Here is a 21,030-nt window from a genome sequence, read left to right on the forward strand (position 1 = left end):
ATGAGCAAAGTAGAAGTCAACCTTTGCTACACCGCTGACTCAGGTCGTCACAGCCCCACACCGGCTGGCTTGTAGAAGTGCATTTCAGCTTTGCAGACTGAAGGAGTGGCATGGAGATTATGTAGGATTTTGTGAACAACCAGCTGCAGGATTTAAAAGCGTAAACAAGCCCCAGAAATCTTTTTCGATTGGAAGAGTAAGCAGAAGAGATACAATTTAAGTCTACAGAATTTCCTCGGGCAATTAAAAGATAGCTGGACTGAGTTTGTCCATTATTATTAGCAAAGGGAGACTTCTGTCGCCTATTTTAAGCCTGATTCTGACAGTGCAGCAAACAGCTCCTCAAACTTTACGCCCCTATGTTTACCTTTTGCTTCGGTTTTTGCTTTGAAGGTTTTATACATGTGATTGTGTGTGTAGGTGTCTGTTTTTTTTTTTGTCAATCAAGAAAAGGTTAGTGCTGACTGATCCTCAATGGTGCAAGATAACATGGCCCCTAATAAAAGCAGTCGTCATATAACAAAGTTTGTTTGTGTTGAAAATACATCACTTTCCCTCAATGTTTTCAGCCATATTTCAAAAGCAGTATATAATACATGACCTGCTCCTTTCCTGACATTGACATAGACTAATTCATAGTTCACACAGTCAATGTGCCTAGTTATGTTTAATACCATTACTCACAGTAGATATATACATGAGGACATTACTTTTGGGGTTTTGCACTTTATGGCAAATGGCTCTAAGTCATAAATTAAGTAAAACATGAGGCTATATCTCCAAGAAACACTGAGACAAAAACAGCTAGGGGGCCCCCATATGCATTATCCTGTTTGATTCACAGCCAGGCATATATGTGTCTGCCAGGAAAGCAGAGACGGAGGGAGAGTGGACAGAGACGAGCACAAAGGCAGTTTAATAGAGAATGAGAGATAGAAGAAAGAGGTTGGGATGTCTTTTTAAGTGGAATAAAAAGCAGCATATGGGAGGGATTGTTGCTAAGCAATGTCCTTGTTTGATTTTCTTACACATACAGTTCATAGACAGTAGAAGTTAGTGCAAGATTTCTTTTTACAATTTTGGAAGTCATGTTTCTTCGTGAATTGAGCTAAGGAAACAGTTTGTCAATGAGGGATGTTCGGATCTGCATGTTTTTTTTAATTTGTCCATAAAGACCGATCAAAGCTGTTTAAGATGTATCCATAGGCACGTTCAGATCAAATCCTCCAAAAATAATCAGATATTGCTCAAGCATACTTTTTTTATTATTATTATTATTTGGAGCAGTTTGCTAAAGACTTTGTAAATTGAACTTAGTCAGGAACTCCTTCGCTCAACTGGAATCATTTTCTGATACTCTGATACTTAGGATCAGATGAAGACATTCCTATTGTCAAACGCTATTGTATTTAAAGATTACATTATATCATAAGAACATAAAGTGGATAAAAAAAAATAAACTGCTTTAATTCTTTTGCAGGCTTTGCTCCAATCAGTGGGATGTGCAGCAAGTACCGCAGTTGTACCGTTAATGAGGACACTGGCCTGGGTCTGGCCTTCACCATTGCACATGAATCAGGACACAAGTAAGAACTGCCATTATCTCCGGAGATTAAATTATTTCAAAAACTGGAAAAATGCATACGTCAATAGCTGAAGTAAAATTACCTCATCGTGTTTATTCTTATTTTGAATACAATGAAAAGGAAAGTACTGGTGGTAATGTAAATAAGTCATTTGAAAAACACTGAAAATGAATAAAACATGGAATATATTAACAAATATTTGACATTTATGACATTTCTCACTTACTCAAAATTGCTGTACTTGTGCTTCCTCACACATAGTAAATTCTTATTGTTCTACATCCCTCTACGATTTGCATCAAAAACACGAAAAGCTTTTTTTTTTTTTTGTTTGGTCTTTGCTGTTGCAACAATACAAATATCTTCTACTGACCAACAACTGTGGCGTTTTTTTTTTTTTTTTCTGTTCCACATTGTTCTAGTATAGAGCACAGATGTTCCTGTAAGGAAATATTTTGTGCACTTGTCATTTCTCCAGCTTTGGAATGGTCCATGACGGTGAGGGCAACGTTTGTAAAAAGTCAGAGGGCAACATTATGTCTCCAACATTAGCCGGTCACAATGGTATCTTCTCTTGGTCTCCTTGCAGTCGCCAGTATCTCAGTCGCTTTCTAAAGTAAGTAGCTCTACTCTTTAATGCTACCGATCTATGTAAGAAGTTCTTAACATTAAAATGTACACTTAAAGGTATGTTTCTTTGTTAGAGGCTCTGTAGTTTTCCAAAACATTGTAGTGGAAGTGTAACAAGACGTTTTGTGTCGATGTGGCACATGCACAGCACTGCATTGGTCTCAGGTCATATTAAACTGGGAATAAACACTCATTTGGATTATGCATCATTGATTGAGTACATTTTGTAAAGAAAAAGAAATATTGTCAATCCTCCAAATGGAATGCAGTGTGGCCATGTGAAGACGTGCACTCATCTAATAGCTATGAGACGAGCCGGATCGTTGCATCTGACCCAGCTCAAGTACACAATTAAGCTGGCATAGCAACTATATGAACTAATGCGTTGACGGTCTTCGCTTGTGATGTTTTACACAAAGAATATTTATTATGTGTTGAGCTATGTGTGTTTTTGTGCAGTGACTGCATTTCCAGGCAAACGGGCTGTGCTCACCAAAGCAGGAAAACAAGCACCACTGACATAGCGTCCATATGTCTGGCGGTGTTTCTGCGTCTGTCGGTGTGTGCGTGAGCGCGTGCGTGAGCGTGTTCGTGTGTGAATGTTTGTGTGTGCTTGAAACTAGATAGCTCTGAGGCAGTGCCCCGCACTAAATTTACCAGTGTGTTAACTGAACTGTCAGGTCTCCCCTCTCTGAGTGGTGGAGACAGTGTATTTCCTTGCTGAGTTATTAGAGCTGGGGTGACCTCAACCTTGTTAGGCCTGTCAGCCTTATATTAAACTCCCATTGCCCGTTCAAGCCACGTGGAAATGACCCCGAACATCACCGAACGCTTAGGATCTTCTTCCTGTATAACTCCTGAGTTTCTCAACATTTTCCTTTTTGCAATCCACAGAAAGTTGTGACATATAAATATGTATGTGTCTCTTTCAGTTTTGTTTTATTTATTTTTTTTTTTTTCCTCTTGTGCTATGGAAGGAACCATAGTGTCATCTTAAATCTAAGTTTCATTAGTCTGCTGCTATGGAGGTCTGAGCAAGAGTGGAGACTTAATTAAAGTCTGTCATGTCGTGAATTGTCACAGGATAATATGAAAACCTACATGTTCCTTCAGATGTTAATGCTGTAGAAATTCCTGTTTCGCTAAGAAACAGGTGTTCAATCCAACATAGGTTTCAATATAAGTACAGCATCTCGTAAAGGTATTTATTTGCCTTTAACTTACATTCATGCACAGTAAAGGTAGTGCATATGTGCCAAATGAAGGGAAAATGTTTGTCAAAAGTGTTTGCTTGGTGCACTTATTTTTGATCCTCTGCATAATAGTTTTATTTCCAAATTTCACTGGAGCTATGTTTACCTGGAAGACTTTTAGAGCGTGTCGATACCAGTTTCGCACATACAGAAATGTAAATTTGTTTTTCTCTTCTTCAAATCATGTAAATGTTAAAAAGCAACATTTTTTTTTAAAGATCTCATAGATTTTCAATTAGATTTAGGCCCGGATTGTGATTGGTCCATTCAAATCACATAAATACGCTTTGAACGAAATCACTGTATTAATTACAACTTCCAGGTGAAGCTACTAAATAGCTAATCAGTTACTGACTCAGCTAAGTAATTGATGTTCAAACAAACATCATTTGGCTGAATTAGGCTCCACAGAGCTAATGCACCAGTGTTTGCCAGTGTTCTTCCCTAAGGTGGTTTTGTGGTTGGAAGTTGTTGTCGAGACCTTTCAGGCTCTTTGATTTGCCATTTAACGAGACATTGTTGGCATCTTGCTTACTGCGCCAGCAAATTGTGCCGAGTGCGAGAGGCCCAGTCAATTCCCTCAGGCAGAGATGAGTCGAAAGATCTGTGGAGAATGTGAAAAAAAGAAAGGATCTTTTTCAATATTCTTCTCTATGTTCCACATAATGTGTTGCAGTGTTCTTAAATATGAAAGTTTGGGGCAAACATTTTATTTTGAGGATCATGTGGAGCCATTGGTGAATATGAAAATGTGATTTTTGTCATAAGGTCCTTTCAAAATAACATTTTTGTGGGATATTTTGTCTGTATAAATGAATTCATTCATGTCTGTCCGTGGTTATTGTGTAATCTATTTTTCATGATCTCTTTTAATTGAACATCACAGAATATCGGAATATCAAATGTGCGGACCAGTCATTGTTCTCTGCAGACACATAGGACTCATAAAGCCCTGGAATAACCTCATGTGGACACACACACACACACACACACACACACACACACACACACAATGACTGTTTAAGCAATCAGGACCACTCACTAACAATATTCCAACATATTTTTGCCTTTTCAACCTCTTTCCACCATATTTTTGCATCAACTTCCCCTGACAGCTGTGTTTGAGTTGTAAAACATCTCTTTATAGAAACCATTGATATCAGTTAACATTGGAAACCAGTCTGGTCATGGAAGAATATGAGTGATATAAGCAAAGGGTTTGTATGTCTCTCATAATTGAGTGTCTGATGCATTAAATTGGTCTCCCAGGTTTGGCAGCATGTTATGTTACGATGGCAACATTTTTACAGTTACCCCTGATGTTAGGAGGAGTTGAACAATTTGGTGCTTGATTTAGTGTCTCTTCTTTAAAACTGCTTTACCGTCATGTGTCCGCATGGACCCTTGACTGACATGAAAGCGTTTTGTGGGTTGTAATTTGTATCTTGTCCTACATTTGTTTTTTTTTTTGTTTTTTTTTTCTTCTTGTCTCATCTTACCACACTCTTGTTTTCACTTCTTGGACACCTTTTTCTTCTTAGTTTCTTCCGCTCTCTCTTATCTCCTATACCCTGACTTACTTTCTCTGTGTTTTCCCGTTTTCCAACAACTAGCACCGCCCAGGCTTTCTGCCTGTCAGACGAACCCAAAGCGGTCAAGGAATACCGGTACCCAGAAAAGTTGCCAGGCGAACTGTACGACGCAGACACACAGTGCAAATGGCAGTTTGGAGAGAAGGCCAAACTCTGCACCCTGGATTTCAAGAAGGTAAAATCTAACTTGTGTACACCTAATGTGCTTGACGTCATTGCCGAATCCGTGATTCCTCAGTACGTTTTTGGCAACGCACCTGAGGCGCATAAAAAAGAAAAAAAGGTTTTATGTAGCGCGTTTCAGGAAACACATAGAAGTTGAGGGGGAGATGAAATGAATTAGGCAGACGAAGAAGAGGTAAAAAGGAGATGAAAGACAAGAAATAACTGGTTAGGATTACACGTCCTCATGTCTATAAACACTTACGCTTTGACTTTAATATCTCTAACACACAGGCAATCACACACACATGCGCACATATACACACACACTCACAATGCAAACAGTAAGATGCTCCCCTTACTCAGTGGGAAAGATGACTAAATGTACTCTGGAACATTGCCAGTGGGAATCTCTTTTCATTGCTCTCCCATTGTACCACTTCTGCTGATGTTGCTATTTAACTGACCTTGGTACATATTCAATAAATGACCATTTTTGATTTTATTATATAGTTAATAAACTACGAAATAGTCAGTTGTGCTATTTTCTGTATCTGTTTAAAAGCAGATTTTTCAACAGAAAGCTGGTCTTAGACAGTTTTCACCTTTCTCTGTTGAGGGAAAGGTGTAGATGGACACTTGCTACTCCCTAAACAGCAGCATTATTCTTATTTAGTAACTGAGTGCGGAATAATGACGAAAGTTTGCCATAAATCCCATTGTGACCTTTAGAATTAGCAAATCACCTATATGCATTTTTTGGGGGGAAGCCAACACACACCATGCCCTGCTTCAATAAGAATTCAATGGATGAGAGACGAGTTTTAACTATATAGCAGTCTTGAAGTGGTTACAAAGCTGTTTTAATGCTTTTGCAATCCATCACACAGCGATGGAAAACATGAAATAGGGATGAGCTTTTTTCAGGAGTGGCTGGTTTCTACGCAAATGACTTCAAAAGTGCATCAATGACTCATCCATGGCTCAAACAAGTACAACATCTAAAGCACTGCAGACCTCACATGCCTCTGTTAAAATAAGAGTTCATGTTTCAGCAATGAGAAATGAGTCTGGGGAACAAAAAAAAAGTTTTTCACAGAAGAGGTAAAAATCACTGCTGAACGAAAAGAACACACAGGCCCATTTCACATTTGCCAAAAACATTTTGATGATTCCCACGACATTTAGGAAAATATTCTTTGGTAAAATAAGAAAAAAATATATTGTTTTAGAAAGTGTGCATCATCATACTAAATCTTGCAAGAAAACTTACATATTTAAGAAAAAGATCATCATATTGACCATCAAAAATGATAAATGGAACAGTCATAAAGCACTTCTGCAGTTACACAGAGCCGTAAACCTGCCCTCATTCTTATGCTGATAATCAGATTGATAGGCAAATCAGGGTTAACTGGCTTTCAACCAAGGATCAATAACATATGAAAGGTGCAACTTTCCAATTGCAAGATGGCTACTCTACCCAAAGAGTCAAATGGTTGTTGCAATGTGTAGTGTTGTAAGTAATGCAACTTCCAGTTTTTTGCTCTCTAGACACACAGAAAACACCAACGGATGTCTGGCCATTGGTTTGACACCTTAAGCTCAAGCACACATGAGCTGGGCAGCATAATAATCTGACGCACCCCAGCAACTCGAACTCTGAACAAATAAAACATAGTAATGTTTTGGAGTGGCCTGAAAGCTGTATGTTGGACCTTTTTATAAAACTATGTACCAATTTCCACGAGCTCTTAATTGAATTAAGAGCTGTGGATGATGGAAGTCTAGCCAACCTTCCTCAAATCCTTCCGAAGCAATCTTTGTTCTGTGCCAGGGTGCATTATCTTCCTGGAAGAGGTCCTGGCCGTCAGGGAATACAGACGGGTGTAAATGGTCTTCAACAATGTTTAGGCAAGAGGTACATGTCAGAGTATTCTCCACGTGGATGACAAGAATCAAAGGTTTTCCAGTAAACCATCACCCAGATTAGCATTTCACCTCCATTAGTCTGTGTTCTTCCCATGTCACATCACTGTGTCAAGTGTTTCTCAGGTAATCAGTGTCCACGTATCATAATATACATGACACTTAGTTTTCATCGGACTAGGCAACCTTCTACTACTGTGATACGATGCCCATTATTGGGTCTTTTGATGATTGATGGGATTAATTTGTGATATATGCTCCTGGACCTTTTATGACACATCAGGAAGAGATAAATAATACCTTCCATGGTGTATGTGGGTAAATATTGAACGGTTCCCCAAACAAAAAGCAAAAAAAACAAAAAAAGAAAAAGAAAAAGAAAAGAAAAACGGACTCCCTTTAGTTGTTATGTCTTTCTTTTCTTTCTCAGGTTTTGTCAGACTTAATCTATCATCTACCCCTGTCTCTGTCTGTGTCCTCATTCAATCACTGGACCTGTCTGTAAGTTTTTATGGCCTGAAAAATCCCGAGCAAGCAAAACAGCTGGACTAATATGCCTTGGGATGAATTCCATGGTGGCTCTTGGCAGCAACAAGCTAAGGCCAAGGTGCTTGTCAACATCTGCAGAAAGTTGTCAAAATTTGATATAGTCATTCAGACAGTAACAAAGTGGACATGTTAAAAAGTAGCAGGCTTGATTTCTCAGGCAATATTAGCAAGGAAAAGCCACCTGTTGATCCCATCTGGACCTTGAGCCATGACATCATGAAGGTTTTGTTGGAGCGCAACTCTGTTTTTTCATGTTCTGTGGAGATCTTGTTTTAGATTTTTTACTGCATCTTTTTTTGGCTGGGAGGGACAATACTCACCTACTGTGTATAAGCTTGCTAAACCTTAGTCAGCAAAAAGTAGTCAGTCTCATACTCTTTTAAAATCAATTTCTTACTGCATTAAGCAGTTTCTGTTACACATTAAAGATCAGAAGATTTTTATGAATTTCTCAAGGTTAGGATTGATTCAGGATCAGTCCCTGAATTTTTGCACATCAAGTTAAACAGAAAGAGGCTCAGAAAATCACCAGGATTTGGACATTAATAAGATAAATAAAAGCATTATAAATCAAGCTTAGATCTATTCACAAGTCAATTTTTAATAAGTTTAATACACTCATACGAACAAGAGAGTCTAAGACTCGAAGACAGCATCACATTTCACAGTTCAACAATATTCAAAGTTATAAATAATTTTGATTATTTTCAATACTTTCTGAATTTGTTCAAACTACTCTGGAGCATAACTCTTTGGCGTCATAAAAAAAACATTTTAGAGTTTCTGAGATAGTACTTGTGTGGAATAACAAGGTATGACTATATCTAAGGGTACTGTGGGGACATTTTGTTCCTAGAGTTCTAGCCGAAAGAAAAACGTGTTCTTGTGGGTGAAAGGTCAGTTCTGAAGTGTTCACATGCACTACCCTGCTGCTATCGTTGCTACAGAAGCATAAATATTTAGAAGATACATGATTGCAGCAGAGCCACAGCTTGCCAAATGATAATATATTCACACAATCTCTATTTTAGCGAGCATTTATCAACATGCTTTAAAAGCACCCGGGGGGGAAAATATCATAGTAATGAATTATCGTTCCTCCAGGTGCTAGCTTTGTTTAACGCTGTTGGATGGAGAATCCCGGACATCCCATGTCTGTTCTTTTTCTGTAATGTTGTTTCAGGATATCTGCAAGGCTCTCTGGTGCCATCGCGTTGGGAGGAAATGTGAAACCAAATTCATGCCAGCTGCTGAAGGCTCTGCCTGCGGCCCCAATATGGTGACTGAGAATCCTTAGTGTGTTTGCATGAGCGTAAGGGGGAATTCAGTCATACTTGTAAAGGTCTTTTCACTATTAAAAAAAAACACATCACATGACCACAATAGAAAACAGTTTTGATTCATTCATCTTGAAAAGACACAGAGCACAGCTATCAAGTTTTTTTTTTTTTAAATACCAAAAGAAAAGTAAATGCCTTTTTCTTTGTGTTGACCCAAAACGAACTTGCATTTGACATATGTTTGGGAAAACTCCATTTTTATCAAATCAGGTCAGCTTTTTTCTTTTTCATTTACTGTATTATCTTTGTTGGGGTCAATCCATCGCTCCATGGCAACATCTTACTAAATAAATCGGCAAACAAAAGGCACCAAACAAGAGCCTGTAAGACACATTGCGTTGTGGTTTGGGTTAAAAAAAAAAATAAAAAATCGTACAATAGCAAAACACCAATTAAACGAGAACATAAAAAGTGACGGTTTTAAAGTTCTCCACTCAGAAATAATAGACTGAGCTGATTCAGGAGTAAATGTTCCTTTTGTGACAAGACTTTTTTTTTTTCTTTTGTTATGAACTGTGCTGCGTTCAGTTGGGGGTAAAGCTTGTAAAAAGTGATTTCTCATACAGAGACAAACACATTCCTTCTCCAAAGGATACCGCAGACCCCTGAGTCAGTAAATTGCAGGAGACAAAAAGCAACAATAATTTACGATGTGGACAGCCTGCATCTATACTATAATAAAAGGCTAAATTTATTGAGTGTTTTACTGTTATATGGTGCTAATACCTCCACAGAGTCTTGACATTTAGAGACAAAAGCCCTGAACCTAGTGACACCGCACTTATATTCTAGGGTGAACTTTTTAATTCGCTTTGACGGTGACGAAAGATTAAATCATTGCTTCGAACAGAAAAAAAAACACCCGTACTTTTCTTTATCTGCAGGAGCAGCTGGTTTGTAGCTGCTGCTGGAGTCATATGCCACTGGGTTCCTTACATATGCCTTAATTGTGCCTCTTTCTTTCATGACTAAGTGAAGCCCAAGAGTCCCTGTCCTGACAGCCCATCATCTGTGTTTGCTCATAGTTTTAGACTTGAAATTTTAATCCTGCTCTTTCCCCTCACAATGCAATTAAGCGAACACAAACAATGACAGTCTTGCATAGGAATCCATGGCACTTAGCTGTAGGGAAAAACCTGTGGGGGGAAAATCAGCTGTTCTAGTGATTAGTGGAACCATGAGAATATTTTCAGAGGCTTGTCTGCGTGTGTGTGCGTGTGTGTGCGTGTGTGCATGCGTGTTCATCTTTTAGGACATTTAAATAGAAGCTCTGCAAGTTTTATAACCTAACTCTTTGGTAATTATTTGCATATTGTACAACAATTTTATAGGGGCATTACACAGCCTTCCAAGTTGTATGTTCCATCACCATAAGAAACTTTGAGATTCCCTAACTTCTGTTTTCTGTTTCTGTGTGTCCGTCGTCTTCAGTGGTGTCGTAGAGGTCACTGTGTAAAGCAGGGCGATGAAGGCCCCAGACCTCAGCATGGGCATTGGTCCGAGTGGTCATCATGGTCTACATGCTCTCGAAGCTGCGAAAGTGGTGTGACCTATCGAGAGAGGCAGTGTAACAACCCCAGGTAAAGCAAATCCCAGGTTTTGGTCTCTAATTTGAGACAGTATTGTATCCTCACTCTCTTTGTCACACTTTTGAGTGCCAAATGAATAATTGAATTTCTAAGACTTATGAGAATACGTGTAACTTTTTAAAAGACAAAAACATTTGACCATTTAATTTATCTGATTTATCCGCCTCAGCTATCTCAAATGTTCTGGAGGTTTTTTGATGTCTTCTCATCTTTGCGTTTGTTTTGACGTCATGTTTAGTCTTTGTCAGTCATAAAATGAGAAAATTATTTGATTATCAAGATATGGAATATGATTATAAAGAGAAAGAAAATTCCATTCATAGAACAATTTATTTGCTTTATGAATTCAAAGTCTAGACTCTGTGTGTGAGTGTAACTAAACATCCCCATAAACTGGAATTAGAGACTGACTGTCAGAATTTGCCTGGGGAGAAAACTGGAAGCCAAAGGTGTCACATCTAATAGAAATCTAATGCTACAGTCCAAAGGAAATGGCATAGTAATAACTCCAAAAGAAATGCAATGTAATAATAATTATCTACAGATGCACGGTCTGCATCATTAAAGAGTCATTCAACTCAAAAGGCTGTTTCAAGTTGCTGAAACATCTTTCAACACACCCCTTTCTTTTAAGTAATTTAACTAAAACCCATTTGGCCACTTGGGGCACTAACAGAGAGTGTATAAATGACTGAAGTTGATGTCATGGCAAAAAATGTGATAAACTAAGCTAATCTTACCTCACCGTATTACAGAGACGTAAAATTGCTTGAACAGCTTTATCACGGGAATAAAAGAACATCATCTCAACATTAACCTTTTCTGTGACGTTCCTGACTTGTAAGGCTTAGCATTGTTTTGGTTTCCTGCATATTGATGACTCAATATCCACACTTTAGGACCAAGAGCGTATTGGTGTATGTTATTAAAATAGTAACGCTCATTCACAAGCGTTTCATTGCTTATTGGTTCACCCGTCCCCTTACTTATCCATCAACTACATAATTAATTGCACTGGCAGTCAGTCAGTGAGCCCACTCACAAATGTCACGACCCAGTCTTTATCAGGCCTAGATCCTGACAAGTGGTAAGCTAATTTTGACTGAGAATGATGGGAAGAAAGACATTCAAAGGACCGAAAGCCGATGAAAGATGCACAAAGACAGGCCTCAAGAATAAGCCAGACAGGCAACAAGAGGTACGTCTACAGAGAGAGGATTAAGAAAATAAAGGAAGTAATGTTAAGCTATGAAATAATAGAGTTTGCGATTGAGTTATAGATAAGCAAAAATGTGAACTGAAAGACACATAGAGAGTGTAATTGTACCTTGGAAGGGATTTTTGGAAATGCAGCCCCAGGATATACACCTGTGATAGAAACCTCAACAAAGGCACTCTCACAGACACTCATGCGCAGATGGAGATATACTCTCATGTACTAGTCGCTACAGGACAATGAAATCCAGTGTGGTTTGTGAAATTCCTAAGTTTAGGTATTTGCTTACTGTGCACGTCAGAAGCATCTTAAGGATTTTCCTCTTCAGGACTATGCCAAACGTGTGATCAGAAATAATTTACAAGCGATGGAAACCTTGGCTACATACCATGTGTTTTCACTTGTCTTTGCAGACCTACCAATGGTGGGAAGTTCTGCGATGGCTCCACTAGATCATACAAACTTTGCAACACTGTGGATTGTCCAACCAACGCTGCTGATTACAGAGCAAAACAGTGTGCTGAATTTAACAGCAAGCAGTTCAGAGGATGGTACTACACCTGGAGACCGTACACTAGAGTGGATGGTGAGACTCTTACGTTTCCCCATTTTTGTTTCAGAACTCAAGGAAATATTAGATGTACCAACAAAAACACAATTTTTGTCCTCCTGTGGTTATTCTATCTATTTTCTTCTAGACCAAGACATATGCAAGCTTTACTGCCTTGCTGAGGGCTTTGATTTCTTCTTTGCCCTGGCCAGCAAAGTTAGGGACGGGACGCTTTGCTCTAAGGATAGTTCCGATGTCTGTATCGACGGGCTGTGTGAGGTAATGCTGTTTTAAGGTTAAGGCAGAAATTCAGTTTTCAGTTTTTACACTTGGTTTAGTACTTCTTACTGAAAGAGTGAGCTCAACAGTGAGGTCTTTTAGATTGAGCTGTAAATTTTACGAAAGGATTAAGACGTAGGCGGTGTCCCTGTCTCACAGCTACTTTCATGTTCATGTACATGAAATGTTGACCTGTCACCAGCTCCGGAATACATTTTGTCATTTTAGACAATTTTCATCTGTCATGTAACGTGACAGTTTATGTACTTAATCTCCCTAGCCTTAAAAAATATATATGTATGTCTTTTTTTTTTCCACAGAGAGTGGGGTGTGACCGTGTCTTGGGCTCAGCAGCTGTGCCTGATGCTTGTGGTGTGTGTAAAGGAGACAACTCCACCTGCAAGATCTATAACGGACAGTACACAAAGCAGCATTATACTAACCGTAGGTCGACCCAATAAACTGTCCCAATGACTACATTTGATGTTTTGATTTTTAAAAAGGTCACTACTACTCTTTTAATTTCAGGCATTTTTGCCCTGCTAAGCTACACGTGATAATAGGATTTCAAGGAATTCTGTCGCGTTAAAAGCAAGCATCAGTTTTGACTGGAATACGCTTAATATTGCAAGGATTATAAAATCCAGGCTCAGGGTTAGTTGTAAACTAATTCAGCAACAATGTTTAACAAATAAATGCTAACAGAAAATACTTTGCTTGCAGAAATCGATAGCAGATGCTCGCTTAAAACTTCACACACTTCACATGTGTTTTGCAAACATTGTTGGCCAATCGGTTGACTAAGAATCCATCCCATTACTTTTGAAGCCAATAGATTTCCATTAGGCATCTAACGGAATGAGCAATTATATGAACTGTTTTCTAGTGGTGGATTTGTTTCCATTTCTCGGCTTTTTTTTTTGTGCATGGGAGCCTTAATTTGTTTCCAGCGAATCTGCTTAAAGAGTGCTTTTTTTTTTTTTTTGTAGAGTACTACGGAGTCGTCACCATCCCAGCAGGAGCTCGGAGTATCCGTGTCATGGAAATGAATACTTCCAGCTCCTACCTAGCTGTCAGAGACACCCAGAGACAATACTATCTCAATGGCCACTGGACAGTGGACTGGCCAGGTCGCCACCCCATTGCTGGAACAACTTTTGAGTACAAGAGACCATATAACAGACCAGAGAGTCTCGTATCAGCAGGACCTACAAATGAGACACTTGTGGTTGAGGTAAGCAGATAAGCGAACAAGGACATTTTGTTTTGATTGCACATATTTAATCTGATTGTCAACAAATGATTCCACTTTTAGGTATTGCTGCAGGGCTGGAATCCTGGAATACATTGGGAATATTCTCTAAACAAAATAGATGAAAAAACGTCTAAGAACCACATTAAACACAGCTATACATGGGCCATCGTACGCTCCCACTGCTCAGCAACTTGCGCTGGAGGTATGTTTAACTTTTTGAATGCTGAGTTTGATAAAGTTCAGATTTCAAAGGCACTTTAATTCTAATTTTTATCTTTGCTTGCTCAAAAAAAATAAAAATAAAAAATAAAAAAACAGTTTGAGGATTAACAGATGAGCTTATAAAAAGTCTGGCCTGGCCAACCTGTAATAAGGCCTCTAGCTGCAGGTTAAATGGAGAGGAGAGTATCCCCATCATTATTGATAAGACATTAGAGGCAGAGAACTCCTCTACTAGAGACCATCTATTAGACACACTCTCAAAGCAAGCATGCACATGTTTGTATCTCTGTCTTTACTACAGTTAGTCCCATCAAGGTCTTGTATTGCACACAATTATCCATACACACACATGCACATGAATGCAAGTAGATGTTGTTGCCTAGGCAAATAATATGTGAGCAAAGGTTAAGGGACATTGGTGAGCGTTTTTGCGTGGTCATGCGTGTTTGCTCAAATACACTTGTTCCTTAGACACGTGCATATATATGTGCACGTGCACTTACTTAGCTCAATAAGTGTGAACAAAGCCCCCAGTGTAGCGTTCCTACTTGGCTGACCCTGAAGGTTAGAGTTCCCATTCTTGTCCGTTGCAGTCCACTCCTAACCATCTCCACCTCTTTATGTCCTGATTGAAGGCTGTGATGGGTTGGGTGGATGGCGGGCTGCTTTATTAAAGGGTGTGACTGACTAACTGGCCTTTTTGAGTAAAGATGTGCAGAGTGACCTTGCCTTAGGGTGAATAACATCTCAACACTAGGGTACATGGACACTTAACACCAGGATTGTACCTTTAACAAAAGTTACTAAAGCAAAGGGCACAGCATTTACAAATGTTGTGTAGTTTAACTTCAATAAAGAAGAGTGACATTTACAATGGAAAAAAAATGACCAACGTCTAATAAAATAATTTCTTATGGCATATGTGCAAAGCGAGATATGGGAAATGAGTTCTTTTCTCCTATCCCAACACTGTTAGCTTGTCAAATAGAAACATTGTTTTCTCTGTATTACAATCATGTGGCATGTTCACTTGCATACATTTGTGCAGTTTATATTATAATTGAATATTTCATGAACATACATTGATGGCCAAGCTTGAGCAATGTACAGTAAGGTTCTACATTACAGTTTTGCTTCAATGTTAGTTCATTCTATCTGTGCAAACATTAATTTTGTTATTCAATAGATGTGTACTTAATAATCTATGCCTCCAAACAGGACATATGAACACCAAGGCAGCATGCTACAAAGACTTGAGAGTGCAGGTTAATGTGACGTACTGCAGTCCCAGAACTAGACCAGGAACTGGAATGATGCCCTGCAATACCCACCCATGTCCTGCCAGGTCAGTGTTGTGTTCAGTGCTTGCGTGGTATACAATTCATGTTATGTTAATACAGTTGTTGTTTCATAAGCTGTGATTGTTTTGTTAAAGAATTGTATGCCTTGTAAGAATTTAAGATCAAGGATTTGCTGATGCCAAGTCCCAATTTTGCAGTGAAGTGAAGTTCATATTAATGGCAGGTGAATGTTTGAAAACTGTTGCAGTAAAATAACACTGCATCACATCAGTATTACAGCGATCTTATGGATGCAGTGGTCTTAATGACGCGTATGAAGATCTGTTTTTTTTTTAAAGAAATACCAACAAAACTATTGCCATTTTCCATCTTAACCCTGCATATACGTTTCCCCACCTGTAAGGTCAGTGTAGTATATTTAACGAATAGAAGAAGTAAACAGGCAGAAAATGCCAATGCATCAAGTAAAGCCTTCAGGCACAGTCAGACCAGACAACATTGTTCAAAGCAGAACCTTTGCACTCGCAGAACAAAAGGCTAGTGGTGAAGTGGAAAAATAGGCACTGGATGTCATGACTGCAAGCTCACCTCACAGAAGGTTGGAAACCTGAGCGATAGGGCACCTGGCAGGTTCAGGAAGGGCAGATGGATGGATGGTCTACAGGGTATGGATCAACAACAAGTCGAGCACGAGAGATGCTAGCAGGCTCCAAATCTTGGTAAAGAAAATACTGATCACTCTAATACACTCCTTTTTGAGATTAATGTGTAGTTACTTTGACAATGCTATACAGGCATACAATAGGCATCAGCCCCCTGCAACTCACAAAAATACTAAATGGGTACAGACCATGCACAGATAGATATACATACATGAACACTTTCCAGAATGGTTACCCATTGGCCACTGTTCCAACTAAACTAGCTCAAAGTCCCAATCAAAATCGATCAGGAAGGTACCAAAGAACACATCATTCAACCTCCAAACTTTTGCAATTACAGTCTCATGGATTCTGATGGCATTTCTGGAAAGATGACATAATTTTATGTTCAAAATAATCTACTGCTAAAGTCAGAGTAGCAAGCACCGCGAGATTTTCTATAAGTTGTTATGGAAGCCTTGAAATGTTTTGTTGGCAAAAGGTGGAACTACTGAAGATTTTTAATATAATTTAATATTTAATATTTTAATATTATAGCTGATATAATAGCTGATAGGTAAAAATATCCAAAATCACTGTCTGCTATGTATTGATGGATGAAGAGATAAAATATCTTTAGGGACGTTACTGCTCCAGATTCCTACCTCTGGTCATGAAGTCAAAACCAGGGTCCCATTCGGGTCATCTACAAATTCATTAGGTGACACAAAAATTAAGTAATTACTGCTAAATACCATTTCAGAGTGTACTCTGAGTCTTCGTGGCACCATCTCAGGGTGGGAAACCAATAGACAAGAGGCAGAAACTAACTCAAGGAACACAGGGAATACACTAATGAAGAGTATAATGTGCGGTAACTATGTTACAAATGGGGAAATTGCATCATTGATAACAATCTGATAATCGTTCTGGGAGAAGGAAAGCTATCATAAGTGCTCAAGAATAAGACATTCTTAGATAATAACAGGACATAACATATTAAAACACCTCCAAAACATTACAGCATTATGCGATCAAGATATCCCACATCGTTACACTAATTCATCTTTGCTAATCTGCAACGTACAAAGTTTCTAAACACTGTCTTAATCTTTGTAGAAAAACTGAAATTTTAACCAACTTCTTCCATCTATCAAAACATGCTTAAAACATTACAGTATATGATTTGTGTTGATATTTTTCTAATCTTCTTGATATACTTAGACAGATCCAGTGGTCCCTCTAGATTTTTAAGATTGACCATTACATTTGCGGTTTAATTTAAAGTCTGGCAGCCATATTATTTTATGTTTTGTTTATACTTGCCTTCTAAGTTAAGAAGGTACATAATTAGCATGACGGCAGTCAGGTAAATATCCATTTGAAGAGTTGTCATCGGGTTTTAGCTCAACATTTTTATTTCATCAGCATCGGTTTTACTATTTTACTGTGATTTGCATTAGATGTATTGTATTTACATTATCGATTCATTTAACCCATATTCTAATTCCTGTAAAAGTTTTTGTAGTAATAGTGGTATTGATTTTTGGTTTGCATGTTCCCCTTTTATTGAACACTCATCCATTATATCTCAGTTTGTGCTTTGCTAGTCCTGTTGCAATTTTAGTAGTGTATTCATCCTTTCAATTCGCAGCTTTTGAGTTGCTCTATTTACTTGATTGTTAAAGCTATCTAATTATTCTTCAGCCCTAATTAAGTCGTCCTTGTTTTTTCCTGTGGCTTTTCAAAATCTACCTACTAAGGACTCGTATGTCTAAATTCACATTAGTTTGCAAGCTCCTTCGGAAACACTCGTTCTGTGAACTCGCTCTTTTAGAAATGTGCTCACAGCCAGTTTATCTGATGGGACATGTTGATTCACTTCTAAACGCTGGCGATCAGACATGTTGAGGTTTCTGTTGAAATGGCTGTGGGGAAGCAGGTGTTCCTCTACGTTGTAAACTGTCACTGGTATGTGTCAGTCTGAGTTTCTTTGATAAACAACAATGCCTGACAGAGCAAAAGTACAGCGCAAGAACTCCTCAGGTCTCAGGGTGGGGTTATGTCGGATCTTGGCAAAATAAACTATTGCTTTGGTCACGGGACGTACACTCCTAATAGTCAGGGACGAGACAGTTGGTCAGTCAATGGGTTCTGATGTTGCGGACATCATTGGGAGTGGTTCTCCCAATGACAAACAGGTCACAAGTGAAGTCATGCACACACAAGAAGAATGTTCCTCCCTTGTCTACACCACTCTGGACACTGTCAAGAAGGGAAGCATAAAGGGCAGAAGACATGAATGAAAGAGGCATTTGGGAAAACAGTGGTCTTTAACAGAGAGCATATTTGAGATGTTTTTTTTTTGTTTTTTTTTTGGTAATGATCATTTCTATTTTGCTCTTAAAGCCAAAATACCTCATACAGAGCACTGAGGTTGGACAATTGCATATATAACACTCGTATCAGGTTATTGGCACCGTCCCAGTTAAATCTGTGCAGGAACCAGTTGAGATATAGAATGTCATTTGTAAAGCAGCTGTTGTTCTCAGAGTATTGCATCCCCAAGATACGACTCAGACCCAATATCATGAACCTTTGGAACTCGTGTAAGAGCTTAACCAGTTCAACATATGGGGAAGGTGAGTGATGTGGAACTCTCTTAGGCATATAATGTATCATTCATTAATTTTCTAAAGTATACACACTGTATCATGGCCTGGGCTGCAGGAGACTGGAACCTGACTTAGCTGTTATGGGATAAAAGGTGGGGTTTGACCTGGACAGGTCAGCGGTCCAATAAAATGTGCGACACTCTTTAACTCTGTCAATCCATTTGGAATTTCTAATCAGTCTAGCATGTATGTCATGCAGTGGTGTGTTGGGGAAATTGTGCTGTATAGAGAAATACCAATGTAAACTCTAGACAGAAAGGCCAACTGCAAGATTTGAGCCCCTTTCTAGTGAGGTTCCACATGTAAACAAAAGCCACTCTGCAATATGCGTTGTTGCAATAGTCTGTATTTGGTAGGACATCTATTCCACATTATACTAATTTTGTTGTATTTTGTTGTTTTATATTACAAGGAAGTGTTGAATTGTTTTGCACCACAATTCAAAACAATTCAATACACAGTTGACTGATGCCAGCTGAAAGTTTCTTTGTTGGAGAAATGTGTACTTTCTGCTGAAGTCACCGCTTAGTGAATGTTAGAGATGCAATGTAGCTTCTAGTGTTTATGGACTGGGAATTTATCTAAAAAAAAAACATTTGGCAGTTGTTGTTGAAACTAGAGTTTGTACATGTCTCTTTCTAAATATCGTATCTTAGGAGCGGTATGAAATGTCAGTCAGCTTCATTTAAATGAAAGGGACAATCATGACAAGTTTTGTCTTGATTTCCTAGAGGGATTCGAGTTGAGACGCTGACGTAATTTCGAGTCAGAGCAGCATGTCCAGAAAAAAACGTTTGTCCAAATGGGGCTTTGTCTTCCTGCTTTTAAAACTGCGCTGGATCCCGAGATACAGCATCTTGTAAAAGTATTCGCAATCCTGAGATTTTATTACATTGCAACCAAAGTCTTGGGTGTATTTCTTCTGATTTCAAAAGACAAATTAACCTAATGTGGGGCATGATTGTGCTCTATCTATTTATTTGCATATAAATACCAATAGTATGGTGTGCATTTCTTGCATAGGTAATGCCTATGTCTTTTAACAATGACTTTCTTCTTAGCACTCTTTAAAAAAGCCAGATTTGTGGAGTGAATTACTAATAGTTGTCGTTTAGATTGTCCTTCCTTACTACAATTGCCCGGTCTTTGGCTCTCCTTGTTCAGATTCTCACTTTAGGTAGCCTGCCATATCAGTGAATAGTGATCTTTGCCCTTGTGTGAAAATCTTTCTCATTTCAAAAAAAAAAAAAAAAAGCCAAGCACCAGGTACGAAAAGGCTTTGGTGCATCTTAGCTGGCGGAAGAGTGAAGAGTGTGACTCGTGCATAATCCATCATGTCTTGTTTTCTGTATTGATGCCCTTAATGAAGTAAAATGGGAAAAAGCATTTGAACTGTGTGATGCATTAAATGATGCAAGGAGACATACATGACCACAAAATTGAAACAAGTGCCAGAAATACAACAGTTTGGTCTGTGCTCGGATGCCTGTGTAATGCACATAATGTGTGACACTGCTGCTGCTGCTCCCAAAATCAAAATTCCTTTCTGACACATACATACAAGTGGAAAGAGACCAACATTGTGAAGATATGGCAGTGGTGTTCAGTTACTCTGATTCCCTCATCTGTCTCTCTCTTGTCATTTTTTAACAGGTCCCCGCTTCCAAATCACAGCAGACTGCAACCGCAGCAATTTTTTAGTCTCAATGTATGAATTGTCACTTTCCTTTTAAAAGGCATTCCAATAGAGAAATCATTTTCCTGAATGCACCAGTATGTCCACTGCTTTTTTTTCCTCAGTGATACGTGTGGTATTATTTGGCATACCAATATTATGTAATTACCCATGAAATCATGGAATCTTGTTACATTAGAATTTATAGCATGTTTTATAGTAACAAACAGCTTTTCAAAGGGGATTTTTTTTTTCTTCCCCCTCTGCATAGCAGTGAGACTGGCTGGATTTTTCCATCATCCTTAGTGTTGTATATCTCCATTTTGGAAAAGGTATCCTAGGAAAATGAAGCGTAGTCACAGAGTTCTGTCATTCTCTGCGACAGAAACAAATGACCTATGAATTATTGATTTCACTATATTGGTTACTCAGAACTGTGGCACGTGTTCCCCGGAGCTTTTGTCAGACCTTAAGCAAAGGTGGCAGGTTTGTGGTTAACTGCATCATGTGCAGTAATATGCTGTATGTCATGTAGTCATGACCAGCTTGTTTTCATTGCTAATTCAAGGGAGGAAAAAAAAGACAC

At 38.6% G+C, this 21,030-nt stretch overlaps 1 protein-coding gene across 2 annotated transcripts in view; it reads left to right on the forward strand.

Annotated features, from left to right (window-relative positions):
- Positions 1 to 21,030, forward strand: part of adamts16 (ADAM metallopeptidase with thrombospondin type 1 motif, 16) — a 47,218-nt gene that overhangs the window by 17,818 nt on the left and 8,370 nt on the right. For both annotated transcript variants that reach the window (XM_016668037.1, XM_016668053.1), the window contains 11 exons: positions 1,481 to 1,586; positions 2,065 to 2,202; positions 5,083 to 5,236; positions 8,885 to 8,980; positions 10,473 to 10,621; positions 12,260 to 12,432; positions 12,545 to 12,675; positions 12,996 to 13,119; positions 13,665 to 13,909; positions 13,991 to 14,132; positions 15,371 to 15,497. In XM_016668037.1, the coding sequence (XP_016523523.1) occupies positions 1,481 to 1,586; positions 2,065 to 2,202; positions 5,083 to 5,236; positions 8,885 to 8,980; positions 10,473 to 10,621; positions 12,260 to 12,432; positions 12,545 to 12,675; positions 12,996 to 13,119; positions 13,665 to 13,909; positions 13,991 to 14,132; positions 15,371 to 15,497 (1,585 nt within the window). The remainder of the gene's footprint in view (positions 1 to 1,480; positions 1,587 to 2,064; positions 2,203 to 5,082; positions 5,237 to 8,884; positions 8,981 to 10,472; positions 10,622 to 12,259; positions 12,433 to 12,544; positions 12,676 to 12,995; positions 13,120 to 13,664; positions 13,910 to 13,990; positions 14,133 to 15,370; positions 15,498 to 21,030) is intronic.

This window comes from Poecilia formosa, unplaced genomic scaffold, assembly GCF_000485575.1.
Source record: "Poecilia formosa unplaced genomic scaffold, Poecilia_formosa-5.1.2 Scaffold0, whole genome shotgun sequence".
Classification (NCBI taxonomy): domain Eukaryota; kingdom Metazoa; phylum Chordata; class Actinopteri; order Cyprinodontiformes; family Poeciliidae; genus Poecilia; species Poecilia formosa.